Source organism: Pipra filicauda, unplaced genomic scaffold (assembly GCF_003945595.2).
Source record: "Pipra filicauda isolate LSUMZ 115617 unplaced genomic scaffold, ASM394559v2 scaffold219_size1829416_pilon, whole genome shotgun sequence".
Taxonomy (NCBI): Eukaryota; Metazoa; Chordata; class Aves; order Passeriformes; family Pipridae; genus Pipra; species Pipra filicauda.
This window is the reverse complement of record NW_024104331.1, coordinates 1,734,644-1,747,732: the sequence shown is the minus strand read 5'-3', so window position 1 is coordinate 1,747,732 and position 13,089 is coordinate 1,734,644. Positions and strand designations below refer to the sequence as shown.

Genomic DNA, 13,089 nt, shown 5'->3' with positions numbered 1-13,089 from the left:
GTGTTTGGGCGTCACCACAAATCTCCCATCCTGTCACCCGCCACCCCTGGGGATGGGACCCCCTGAGAGTGTCACCCACGTTGTCACTGTGTCCCGCCGGCGTTCAGAACTCTCAGTGTCTGGCCAGGGCTGAGCTGCAGGACAGAAATAAACATTAAATCCTGACAATCCAATGAACCAAAAATACAGCGACAGAGTAAGCTGCTAATTGCACACCCTGGTGGTGCCCGGCCGAGGCCTGTAACGGGACATCTGGGGGGTTTATATAATGCCCTAAAGCCTTCCGGGAGCGGGCAGGGCAGAGGGACACCCTCCTAAAGTGGATGGGCTCTGGCAAACCCCCCCCTCCCTCCCTGTGCTGCCTCCAGAGGGGCCGAGGAGCCACGGCGGGGGCACATTTTGGGCGTTCAGTTGGTGCTGCAGTTACACCTATCCCAGTCACCCACGTTAAATAGCACTGTTCTCACCAGGAAACCAGTGTATTTTGTCCTAGCTCCCATTTCCCTGCCCCAGGGAGACGTTGGAGCCTCGTGAACGGCCCTGTCCCGCACTAACCCGTGAATAAGCCGCCTCTGTTCCCTGTGCCGGCGCGGGATCCGTCCTGGCACCGGCGGCGATCCCTCTGTCTCTTCCCCTCATTTCAAAGTCATTTGAGTTTCTGCATGAGAACCACTGACCAAGAGCTGCCTTTGTCTTCTTTTGACAGATGAACGGGACAGAGTCCAAAAGAAAACCTTCACTAAATGGGTCAATAAACACTTGATGAAGGTAAGAGTCACGTATTTTATTATAAAGCCGGTTAAATGACTGTGTGTGTCTCTGTTCCAGCTCAGGACTGGCAGATAAATGCCTTTTTAAGGTTTTTTACAATTTTTTTTTATGCCTAGGACTGTTTGATTTCAGTATTCATGAGTGTCTTTACTCAGAGCAGAGCAGGATGTGCTGGAAATGTGCTGGAGCCTTTGGAGGGCACTGTAGCATCACCACACAGCCCTTTTATTACCTTTCCCTCCTGGGTACCTGGTCCTTGCTTAATAGGAAGCTTGTGCATCCTCCCTCATGCCAGGGCAAAGGAGGTTCTTCCCTCACACCACCTTGCCAGGGAAAATGGGCTTTTTTGTCTTTCAAAGGATGCTCTTGCATGTGGAGGAGCCCCAAACAGTGCCAAGGGACGTGTTTTTAAGCAGGATTAACATGTCACCACAAGGTTCCTTCTGCTTTTCTTGGTTAGTGCTGGGTGGGTTTTAATTAATTCTCCATTTACCAAAAACAAAACAAAACAAAAAAAAAAGAAAAAGAAGGAAAAGAAATGGCTTGGGTACAAGGTGTCCCAGCTGTGTTTTCCTGCCAGCTTTGCAAAACTCTGTGCCAAGCTTTTGGCTGCTTTCTAAATCTTACAAAGGATGGAAAACCAGAAAAATCTTGAGGCTTCTCTGCAAAACATCTGGGGACTCCCAGGAAAGTGAAGCCTTGGTGTCTGGGGAAGAGCAGGAACAGAGGCTGGATGGGGTCAGCTTGCTCCTGTAGCTGTGCTGCCCATAGAAACCTGCTGCCAGGTGGAATCTGGGTGCTGTGTTTTGGGAGATGCTGTGAGGAATGTGAGAAGTTAAACCACCTCCTCAGGAAGAGCTGCCCTTCCCGCAGGGATCTGTGTGCAGTGTTATGGGATTACCCGGAGTACAGATGGTTTAACAGTCAGATTTTGTGCGTGTAAAATTGGCAGCAGCTTCTGCCAGGTCGTCTGGGAAGGGGGAGGCTGCTCTCCTTGGCCATAATTCTGGAGTAACAGTTTGAAATGGCCTGATGGCTTTTCCCCTCCCCAGGTGCGCAAGCACATCAACGACCTCTACGAGGATTTACGAGATGGCCACAACCTCATCTCCCTCCTGGAAGTGCTGTCGGGAGTGAAGCTGGTAAGTCTCCAGGGATGGACAGGGATGCTGGAACCACCCCCCACCCCGAGCCCCCTCTGTCCTCCCCCTGCTCCCCTCCACTCCCAGCCATCAGCTGTCATTTCTTGCGCCACAGTTTTGTTTTCAAATGTCTGTCATTGTTTCTTTTATTATTATTGCTATTATTATTATTATTATTTATTTATTTATTTATTTATTTATTTATTTATTTATTTATTTATTTTCACTCAAAGCCCTATCCCCCAGGCTGGTCTCTCTTGGATACCACCAAAGCACCTGATTATGGTGCCCTGGATAAAGCCCTCTTTTTGCTAAGTCTTACACACCTGCATCTTCCAGTCCTGGCTCCAAATTTAAAATCATGGATAATAGCGGATCTGACTAAAAACTGCTTCTGTGGCAGCGTGCCCAGCAGTTTAACTCAGATTTGACACTCCTGCCCCGAGCTCAGCTCCTGCACGAGCTGGATTTGTAGCAGTCAGTGGTGCAAACCTCTTCTCGTGGAATCTCCCCTCCTCCTCCTTCCTCCTCCTCCTCCTTCTCAGACTGACACATTCCCTCAGCTCCAGGAAGAATCCCGATTGCTGTAACAGGGTAGCACAGCAGGAATTATTTTAGTTTTCCCCCAAAATAGGATCTGGGCAAAGATCTGCTACCTCCCTCCGTTACCCTCCAGAGACGCCAAATCGGTTTTTGTGGGGGCTGAAAAATTGGATCACGCTACTCATGATCCACACGGCTCCCAGCTTCCAAAATCAGGAGGAAATTCCCGTGCTGGGGCTCGGAGCGTGCCAGAGACCCAGCCGCCTTCGTCCCTTGCTCTTTTATTTCTCCTCGCACCCGGGTGTTGCATTTTGGTTTCCATTCTGTCTCCCCTGTTGTGTCACCCTCCCGTCGCCGTCCCTCCCGTCCTCGTTAGCCCGTAGAGCCGCCAGCTGAGCGGAGCCTTCGCCTGGTGAGAGCACCGGCCTGGTGCCGTGCAAGCAGCGAGGAGCGTGAGGAGGAAGATGATGATGATGAAGAAGTAGGTTGAGCCTGTCCCGGATGCAGCGTATCCCTGGCAGACGCTGGAGTGCCGTCAGATAGTCCAGTGCAGCCCAGCCTTCCCCTCTCCTCGGTTTTAGCCGCGGTTTTGGATAAAACCCACTTGGGGTGGTCGCCCTGAGCGAGGGTGTGTGGAGGGGAAGCTGTGAGAGTGGAGATGCTCCCTCGTTCCGGGGCTGCGTTCCTGTGAGCTGGATTATCTGTGCGTGCACTGCAGCGTCCGCCTGCAGCCAGGGCACTCACCCACCCGGTGTGACAGCATGTGTCCCTCCACGGGGTGGGAGGGGACAGGGATGGGTCCCACACGGCTGCTCACCTGGCACTGCATGGACAGGCTCCGGGCACAGGCACTTCCTGGGATACGGCGCACGACCGTGCATGTGAGTGGAGGTGGGAGCGAGCACAGCCTAGTCCCAGGCAAGGGTCAGCCTGAAGGGGACAGACCCCAAAACTTGGTCAGGTATAAGAGAAGATGTGTTTTCCAGCCCCTGTGCTCTGGGTGATGGTGCCCTTGTGCAGTGTCACCTCAGCAGGAGGAGCTTGGGCTGTAGCACCTTCCTGATGGTTCTCTGCAGGCCTGGAGATGTTCCCTTTGCAGGGAGAACTCCTCCCCTTGCAGGGACAGCTCCGCTCCTTGCAGGGACAGGTCTTCCCTTCAGGCTGAGGAAGGAAGGTGATTCAGAGGACTTGGGGTATCCTAACAGTTCAGAATACGGTGTCTCTGCCCATGGCAAGGGGTTGGAATTAGATGGTCTTTAAGGTCCTTTCCAACCCAAACTTTCTGTGATTTTATGAACATCCTGGTGAATCCTCATATTGAGGCTGGGATCAGGATTTGGGCATTGATCCTTCCACTCCTACTGATTTCAAAGCAGACCCAACATCCCCATACCTTTTCCCTGGCCACGACTCAGCCAACGGGTACCTCTGGAAATCCCTGACCTGCAGCAGCAACAGGCACAGTCCAGGGTGTCTCATTTTCCCTTTCCTGAAGGATTTGGAGATGGTACCTCAAGCAGCAGCCCCTGCCCATGTGCAGGAAGAGCCAGGCTGGGTCTGGAGGGGCTGATGCTGAGGTTGGGGTTCCTCTGCCATCACTGGGGACCCACAGCTTGTCCCTGCCTGGGTCTCCATGTCCTACCTCTGCTTCCACCTGGATCAGTCAGACTCTGTAGCTGTTGGAGCCCATCTCTTTGCTGAGCCCTTTTCCCAACTTGTCTGGCTGTCCATGGGCTGGGTGAGATCCTGCCCTGAGATCTTGGAGGTTGAGCCAGTCCTGCCTGTTGCCAGGCCTGGACACCAACCCTCGGGGTCTCAGCAGAGGTCTAGATCTCAGGTTTTCCCACCTCAGTCTCCCTCTGGGGCCTTTTTGCTGCCTTCCAGCAGGATTGTGCACAGCCATGGCTTTATTTGCTCCAGAATGGTATAGAGCAGTTTGTGTGGCTGCACAGGGGGTCACACCAGCACACTGACAGCTCTCAGGGGATCTGGGGGGCCACTGTGCATGTGGGGTGCTGCCAGCCCAGCCAACCCTGTGAGCCTGACCTGAAGCTGCTGCCTCTCTCTTGCAGCCGCGTGAGAAGGGGCGGATGCGCTTCCACCGTCTGCAGAACGTGCAGATTGCCCTGGATTTCCTGAAGCAGCGACAGGTAAGGGCTGTCAGAGGCTCATCCAGCAGAGCTGGGTGGTTTGTAGTTCTTTCTCCTGGCTGGGGCTTGGGAAGGGTGTTGAGAAGCAGCATCAGCCCATGCTGTGGTGTGCCCGTCTCCATGGTGCTGTTTGAGGATGACTTTTGGGGGCTTTTCCCCATGGGAAAAATGGGAAATCCATTCCCCCTCTGAAATCCAGCCATGCACATAAAAACTACTGTGAAAATGAGGGACCAACTCCAGTTCTGGGAAGGGGTTTGCAAATGTCTCCAACAGTCACATCTGTGCCCTGAAAGCCTCACCTGGGGCTCCTCAGTAGATCCTGGTGGTGGGGATGGGCAGCTGTGGCACATCTGTGCCCTGCCACCAGCTCTGGGGAGGAGGTGGCTGCTGGTTCTGCCCAGCCCACGCAGCCCTGGCCTTGCTGCTGGCACAGCCAGGTGCCTCTGTGGCATCACCCCTCCGGCTGTCAACATGGACTGATTATCCTTCAGTTTTTGGAGGACAGGCTCCCTCCCCTGGGCTTTTGGGAGCTGCTGGCCCCACCGTGCCTGTGCAGCTGGCAGAGACCAGTCATGCTCCGCACCCCTGGGCAGATCCTGCCTGGAGCAATGGGCTGCATCCCGAGACTTGTTGGCTCTGCAGGTGAAACCCCCGCAGCCCCGGGGCCGGGTGTCCTGTTCTGCCTGTTGGGTCAGGTCTCCCCACCGTGATGCTCCCAGATATGCCAAGGCGATGATGATGATAAATTGTACCAGTTCATGCTGAAGCAGAGACTTTTCTCTCTTGCTGCTGGCCTGAGGGCACTGAATAAATTTGAGCACATTCCCTACTCCAGGGAGGGTGAGCCGCTTCCAGCCCCCCGCCTCTTCCTCCTCCCCAGCTCCTTGATAGAGACATTTTGCCAAGGGCTCTGGGGAACTTGTTTCTCCACTTGGATGAAACAGCTTTTTCCTTTGAAGTGTGATGGATGGCCTGGTGGCCTCGCTGGGATGTCTTACCCTAGACACTCCTACCAGAGACTGATTGTGGGTCCTGTTGAGTGGTGGGGAGCAGGGACTCCCCCAAGGGAGAAGAGGGAGGGCAATGCCTTCATTAGGGCTGATTGATTAGAGCTTGGTTTTGAGCCCGGGATGGATTTAAAGCTTGGTCATCCCCTTTTACCCGTGCTCTGTGGGCTGGAGCTGTTCAATTATGCACCAGTGCTCGGGGCTCCGGGGACGCTGTTCCATGAGCTGAAGTAAAGCCATTAAGTGCTGGGAAAGCACTTCTGGATGGAGAGTGCTGGAAACATGGAAAAATCCTTCCCAAGCCAGCAGATGAGGTGGCCTTGCTGCCTCCTGGGGAAGCGCTGGGGTGTTGTGTGCCCACTCCCCAAGGAGTGCTTGGGGTGGGACAGCGCGGTGGGGGACACGTCCCCCTGCTCTCAGGGTGGGGCTGACAGGCAGCCCTGACCCTCTCGTGTCTTCTTCAGGTGAAACTGGTGAATATTCGCAACGATGACATCACGGACGGCAACCCCAAGCTCACCCTGGGGCTCATATGGACGATCATCCTCCACTTCCAGGTAGGGCCGTGGAAGTTTCTTGCTGGAGGCTGCGGGGCGGGCGGTGGGGTTGTCCCTCCGGGGTGCCAACATCCGTGTTCCTGCGTGTTCCGTGGCGGTGCCGGCGCGCGGATGGGTCCGGAGGATCGACACACACTGCAGTGTCATGGAGACCGTGTGGGAGAATAGCAACACCCTCTGCTCATCGTCTGCATAATGAAAGCATTAATGATGGGCTGTGTGCGGCGGCCTCCCGGTTGGCACCGGGGTTGTTGGCAGTAGCTGTTTGCTCAGCTGGAGGCTCTGGAGAAGAGCAAATTCGGAAGGGGCCATGGGGCTGTTGTCCTGAGTCGTTCCCGGCCCTTTGGGTGGTCGGTGCAGCCACAGGACTTGTCATTGGGATGGAATGTGTCAGCTGTGTGACAGTGGTTCAGGGCAGAGAGGAGAGAAGCTCCCTGACCTGGGACCGTCTCCAGCAATTGTGTGCTAGGGATGCTCTTGGAAAAGAGGGTTTTGGGTTTTTAATAACCTCAAATTTTCTGGTTGTAGCTTTGATGCCCTCAGGGGGATGATGTGTGGCCCCCAGTGCCACCAGTGTGTTGGCATGTGGGGCTTGCTGAGTGGTGCTGCTGTCAGCAGCTTGTGGCCATGTGGCATTAGCTGTGGAGTCATCTCCACTGTGGGCCTGAGCCCGTGGGAACTGCCGTGTCCCAGCTTCCTGCTGTTTCCCTGCTGGCATCTTCCAGACAGGACTAGTGCTGGCTTTGACACTTAAGAGGAAGATTATATTTTTTTGGAGGATGGGCAGTGCCTCGGGAAGAGGCCTTTGGGAGGAGCTTGGGGGATAAGCTGGGTGTGAGGCTGCTGACAAGGCGCTCTTCCCGAGCTCTGGCCCTGGAAAGCGGGGTCGAGCAGGCTCTGGATGCTGATGAGTCACCGTCATCTCCAGTGGGGCCCTGGTTGTGGCATCTTGTCCCCGCTGTCCTTGCGGTCACCCTGCCCTGATGCATCCTCTGCTGCAGGAGACCACAGAGGGCACATCAGGAGGTCCTGCATGCCCTCCATGCCTCTCTGGGAGGGGATGTTGCCCCTCTGCCGTGGGGCACAGGGTGGGTGACACAGAGTGGGGCCGGTGCTGCCGAGCCTGCGCGTCCTGTCCCCGCCTGCGCTAACGGGATTTTTTCTGGGGTTGTAGCTCCATTGTGAGCCTCTTAATCTCCCTTGTCCCAGTGCTGCTGCCTGGGGGCAGGCGGCTGGGAGAACCCGGGAGAGGTTTGTGGTGGGATGGTGCTGGTGCAGAGCCTGGGCATCACCAGCTCTGCAGGGAGCTGGAGTGGTGAAGATGAGGGGGGGTGCCCCCCCCATTGCCCTGGGGGCTTCCCTGTGCCCTGGGAGCTCTTGCGGTCACTGGTTTCCCTTAGTCATCTCTAGGGTTGCTCCTCGTTGAGTGTTTCCTCGTTGAGTGTTTTTTCCCTGCTTGCTGGGGCTGAGCTCACTCCCCCCATCTTTATGCCTCCTGTTCCCCGGTTTTTGTGACACCCCCAGTTTGGATGCTGCCCCACTTTGGTTACCCTGCTCTGACCTGGTGAGCAGAGTTGGGATGCTCCATGCTCCTCAAACTCCTGTCCTTTTGGGCAGCGTTTGGGGCTGAAGCTGCAGGAGAGAGGCAGGACTGGTGCTGGAGTGGGATTGGGAACATCACACTGCTGTTCCTGTTGGGACCCTCCAACTGCAGCTCCCTGAAGCAATGCTGTGTCCCCAGGGCACCTTGGGCTGCCCATCTGTGCCCCAAACTGGGTGAGCCTGGTAGGAGTGTGGGCACGTGAGCTGGTCTTCTGGGGCTCTTGGAATTAAGTATTAAGGAGCAAACCTCCTGAACTGGAGAGAAACACCCCTGCGGAGCCGGTTGGCGAGCATGCAGAGTCACTCTGACTCCTCCCTGCTTTTTTTTTTTTCCCCCATTTCTCTCCCACCCCTTCCTTTATCCTACCTTTGCCAACCTTCCTCGGGTTTTGTGTTTTATCCCCTCCTTTCCCCACCCTCTCCCACTCCCCTCCTCGCTCCGCTGCCTGATTCCTGCTCCCTGTTTGTGTTGGCGAGGGCCGTGCTCCAATTACCTCATATTTGGAGAGAAGGACGCCGCAGCCAATCCCCGCTCCCCCTGCTTTTAGGTCAAGTGATTTCTGAACTGCAGTGAGATGCTTTGAATTTGTCTCCTCGCAGCGCCCAGGCTGTAAGATGGCTGTCTGGAGCGGCGGCGGTGGCGGCAGGGCTGGCGGGAGGGACAGGCGGCGAGGGGCAGTCCGTGGAACGCCGCGCGCTTGATCCGATGAAGCCCGGTTTGGGATTTATTCGGGAGCCGGCGACTCGCTTAGCTGCGTTACTGCCGGCACCGAGCGGGAGGAGGAGGAGGAGGAGATGGGGAATTCGCTGGGCTGCGTTAAAGAGCAGAAGGAAAAAGCCGTGGGAAAGGCACCGCTGTCTCCCAAAAAAAGGGTCCGCTTCAAACGGAGGCGGAGAGGGAAGAGGAGAGCGATGCCGGAGGCAGCCCCGCAGGAGGAGCCCCGGGCGCTGGAGGTGGCTGAGGACGAGGAGGCGCCGAAATCGAAGGCAGCCCCCCGGCAGGGGGGAGGAGAGGAGCCCCGCGGCGGGGACCCCGACCCGTCGGCGCTGCAGCCCGGGATCATCGTGCAGGTGAAGGAGCGCTTCCAGGGGGAGGTGCAGAAAGCTCGCCTGGTGCTGGAGCCGCAGCGGCCGGGTGTGGCGGGAGCTTCCCGGGAGGAAGGCACCACCGTCATCGCCCGCCTGCTGGAGAACCCGGCCGAGAAGGACTGCGAGAAGGCGGTGAGCCGGCTGGTCGAGCTGCAGAGGAGCGGCACCGGGAGCTGCCGGGCTGTGCTGCTGCCCCTGCGCGGGGGGACCGATGGCCACGCCGGGGGGCTCCTGTCCCCGGCCAGCGCCGGCGAGGAGCCAGCGAAAAGCCAGGAGCCGGGGGCTGGCAGTGCCCTGGATGCCTGGGGGAAAGGAGGCAGTGATGATCCCAGCTCCAGCGCCGCATGGACCTGCTCCTCCGCAGCAGAGCCGGGCACCGTTTCGGAGCTGTCTACGCCGTCCCCCATGGTGGACCAGCTGGAAAACCCCAGCGTGGGGAGAACCTCAGGGTTGCCATCGTCTCGGTCCGGGGAGGGAGATGGGCACGGACTGCCAGCTTCCCGCAGCCCGTCCTCCTTCAGCGCGGCCCGGAGCTCCTCGGGGTACGGCAGCGACCCGGCACACCGGCCAGCCAAGGCCACGGGAGCTGGTGGGACCACGGTGTCACCCTCTGATGGTGGCCACAGGCTCGCTGCGGAGGGCTGGGATTGGAGGGGGAGCTCGGGGACAGCCGGAGCAATGGTCAGTGCCTGCGTGTGCCCTCACCCCCTTTTTGGAGTGGGGCGGGGGGACCTGGTTCAGTGGACCCCAGATCCTGTTGGCCCCCGGGGATGGTCATCCCAGCAAGGGGCAACCTCGTGCTGAGCACGGGCGGGAGGACGCTGGTGCAGAAAGCTCCCGAAGCCTTTTCTCCTCCAGCATCTCCTCTGGGAAAGTATCCCTGTCCTGTCTTCTGCTCCTGGCACGGGCAGACTGAGAGCGCCCGTCACAGGAGCTGCTGGGTGCGGCTGGTGGTCACACAGGGTCTCGGTGCCATTGCTGTCACCAGTGACACACGTGCTGGGTCACTCACGGCTGCTGGGTCAGGTGTGAGTTTGTGGTGTCCCCTTCCTGCTGCCTGTGCTCAGCTCCCAGGCGGGTGGCAGTGGGTGAATGTGGAGACATGGGGGCTCTGCCTACTCCAAGGGGTCTCCAAGAGGAAGAGGAGGGGATGATACTGTGTTTTGTAGCTTGTTGCTATTTGGAGGTCACTCCTTGGGGGTGCCAGGGCAGGTGATGGTGCCCTTGGGTTTTGTCCAAGCTTTGCACACCCCAGGACAAGATTCAAGGGGCTGTGGTCCCCGATACCTTTGCTGGGTTGGGACCAGTGTCACAGGCACAATTTGGCCTTCAGCATCCTGCCACCAGTTGCTTGATGCATGAGGCTGATGTTGGAAGGCTTTGGCCCCAGGTCCTGCGAGTTTCCACTCTCTTTTCTCGCTGGTGCCTCCCTAAATCTTTGTCCTGTCACAGAGATGTGAAGAAAGGAGGGTGGAGCTGGTGCCGCATCCTGCACCTCTGTAGGCGCGTCTCTAGGAGGGTCTCCTGCAAGGATGCTCTCAGGGAAAAGGCCCAGTGGTTGGAGAACCCCAGTGCTGTGTCAGTGGTTAAAAATAAAGGATTTGTCAGAACTGGGTGCTGTGAGGTGCTCCCCGATGGGCAGCAATGCCTGGGTGGGGCACAGCCCATGGGTGGGTTCACAGAAGGGTTCATTCTCCTCTTAATTAAGAGCTGTCAGGTAATTAAGAAGAGGGTGCTGAGCAGATGGAGGTTTGTGGGTCTCTTCCTGCTCCCTGCAGACGTGAAGGGTCCCATCCTGCATCCTGCTGCTCACCCAGCTCATCGCCCGATCCATCCTGGCTCTGCTGCCAGGTGCCAGCTCCCGACATCCCTAAGGAAACCCAGCCCTGGGGCTGGAGGAGTTAAAGGCAGTGCCAGCGGTATGGCAGCAGCTGACAAAGAGCAGTTCTATGTGTGATGAGCGTATCAGGCTCGGGAGAGGGAGGTGAGCTGCAGCATACCAATTACACCGGCAGCATCCGCCCCACCGGCGGGAGAGACGGATAATCCTGCGGGTCCCTGTCTCCTGCCTGCAAAGGGATGTCTGACCGCTGGGACCTGTGCAATGCCAGCACCCAACTGGGTGTATTTTGAGGAGGAATCAAGCAACTGGGTGTTTTCAGGGCGGCGGGTGGGGCCGGGTCCTGGCACACCTTCTCCCTGCAGTGCCGGGAGGAGGAATCCAGGGAGCAGCCAGCCTGCCTTTGCCTTTCCACAGGCACCCCGGAAAAATCTGAGCGGCTCACATCCTCCCCTTTGTCTGCCCCTTAATTAAGGGGAGGTAATTGTACTAATTGGGGAGCTGGAGGAGGGGGAGGGCGAGGAGGGAGCCGTGCCAATCAGAAATATGCTGGCATGTGGAGACACGTGCGTGGTGTCACGTGCCGGTCTGGGATTCGCAGCCAGTCCTGTGCGTCTGTCTGAGGGGTCCGTGACTGTCGGTCTCTTTTGTTGGGGAAGTGGGTCATGGCACCCCTGCCACCAGCACCCCCTGGCACCTGCCTCTCCAGGCACAGCAAGGCAGAGGGGGAGGATGGAGTTGGTGGCCCTGCTCCATAGCTGGAGGTCGGGGAGAGACGTCGTCTCCGAGTGCTTCTTAAGTTGGTATTTTTTACAACAGGATGATCCAGGTGTGCCCTGGAGCTCCAGGTGGAGGATCCTTTGCCACACCTGCAGCCCTGGCAAGGGGTGGTGTTGGTGGTCCCTCCTTGGGTGCTCCCTTGCTGCTCACCATGGGTGCTGTTGGATGGGAGCCCCAGGTGTCCGAGGGTGCTGGGGCTCCTTGTGGTGGGTGCTGGGCAGGAGGAGCAGATGTACAAGAGCATTGCAGTTGGCACAGCGTGTTTGGGACAGGAAGGGACCGCCTGGGGCCTCCTTTCTCCAAAACGTTACATTCCCAGTGAGGTGTGTCCCAAACCCTGGCTGGTGGGGATGGGGATGGTGCAGAGGAGTGGCTCCAGTGGTAGTAGGAACCTGGGGTCTGGTGGTGGCAGCTCCTGTCCTGACTGGGTTGGGCTGCACAGCCAAGCAACACCTCGTGCCGCTGTGAAATGGGGTTGGCAAATGTCTGGCTTTGCTTCCCTCCCCTGCCTGGATCTCCAGCCTGCCCAAACCACGCCACACCCCCAGCACCCTCCTGCAGGTCTGGTGGTCCATTCCCAAATTTGCCACCCTTCTACCCCACTGTGACCAGGAGTTTACTCCTGCCCTTCCTGGCACCTGCTAGGTCTGGGGCAAGTTCACAGAAACTGGATGTGCCTGGTGGAGCCTTTCCTGCTCCTGCATCATCCCACGGCTGTGCCATTTCCTTACAGATCTCCGACATCTACATCAGCGGGGAGCTGGGGGATATGTCAGCCAAGGAGAAGCTGCTTCTGTGGACACAAAAGGTGACAGCAGGTTACATTGGGGTGAAGTGCACCAACTTCTCCTCGTGCTGGAGCGATGGGAAGATGTTCAACGCGCTCATCCACAGATACAGGTAGGCAGGAAGGAGCAGTGGGGAGCGTCGCGTGGGTGGGAGGAGGGATGAGGATCTCCTGGGGGTCCCTGCCCACCACAGCAGTCAGTGATGGTCTGGAGAACTTGAGGATGTTGGTGAGACTTGCAGGGAGCAATGTCATTTTACCTGGAATTATCTCTTCTGCCAGGTAGCTGGGGGGGTGGATGCTTGGAATGAGCAACAAATACATCAGTTTGCAAGAAAAAAAAATGCCTTGATGAGGTTGGGGAGAGAGGCAAAAAAAGAAAAGCTTTTAAACTCTTGAGTGCTGCAGTGGTTACATGTTGGTGCTGCCCTTTCGTTTTCCATGAATAGCAGCACTTCCATCCGTGCTTTTATCCAAGGATCTCAGAGTTTTCCTGAGAGCTTTCCTTTAGGGACAGCAGAGCCCTTCACACCTTCTGCCTTGCTCAGTGTGGGCAGTGAGTCAGAGCTGGGCCAGCAGGGCTGGTTTCTGCCCTGGCTGCTTGGTCAACAGGACCAAGAGGTTTTCCTTCACAGCCTGAACCTCCCCCTTCCCAAAGGGAATGAGCTGGGGAGGTGCTGCAGCCCAGGTCCCCTCAGAGAGCCACCAGCCTGGGACAAACCCTCGGAGCCACCCACGGCAGTGATGCCCGTCCAGGATGCTCTGCCCTGAGCACCTCGTGCTGTCTGCCAGTGTTGTGACTCTGGTGCGTGTCTTGC

The 13,089-nt window shown here is 57.5% G+C and overlaps 1 protein-coding gene across 9 annotated transcripts in view; it reads left to right on the top strand.

Moving 5' to 3' along the window:
* MACF1 (microtubule actin crosslinking factor 1) overlaps window positions 1-13,089 on the top strand; it is a 141,001-nt gene that overhangs the window by 34,050 nt on the left and 93,862 nt on the right. For 8 of the 9 annotated variants that reach the window (XM_039381241.1, XM_027740221.2, XM_027740220.2 and 5 more), the window contains exons 3-7: window positions 707-768; window positions 1,824-1,913; window positions 4,529-4,606; window positions 6,081-6,173; window positions 12,218-12,384. In XM_039381241.1, the coding sequence (XP_039237175.1) occupies window positions 707-768; window positions 1,824-1,913; window positions 4,529-4,606; window positions 6,081-6,173; window positions 12,218-12,384 (490 nt within the window). Of the gene's footprint in view, window positions 1-706; window positions 769-1,823; window positions 1,914-4,528; window positions 4,607-6,080; window positions 6,174-8,570; window positions 9,546-12,217; window positions 12,385-13,089 lie in introns of those variants that run through there. The other variant, XM_039381237.1, reaches the window with a different exon arrangement.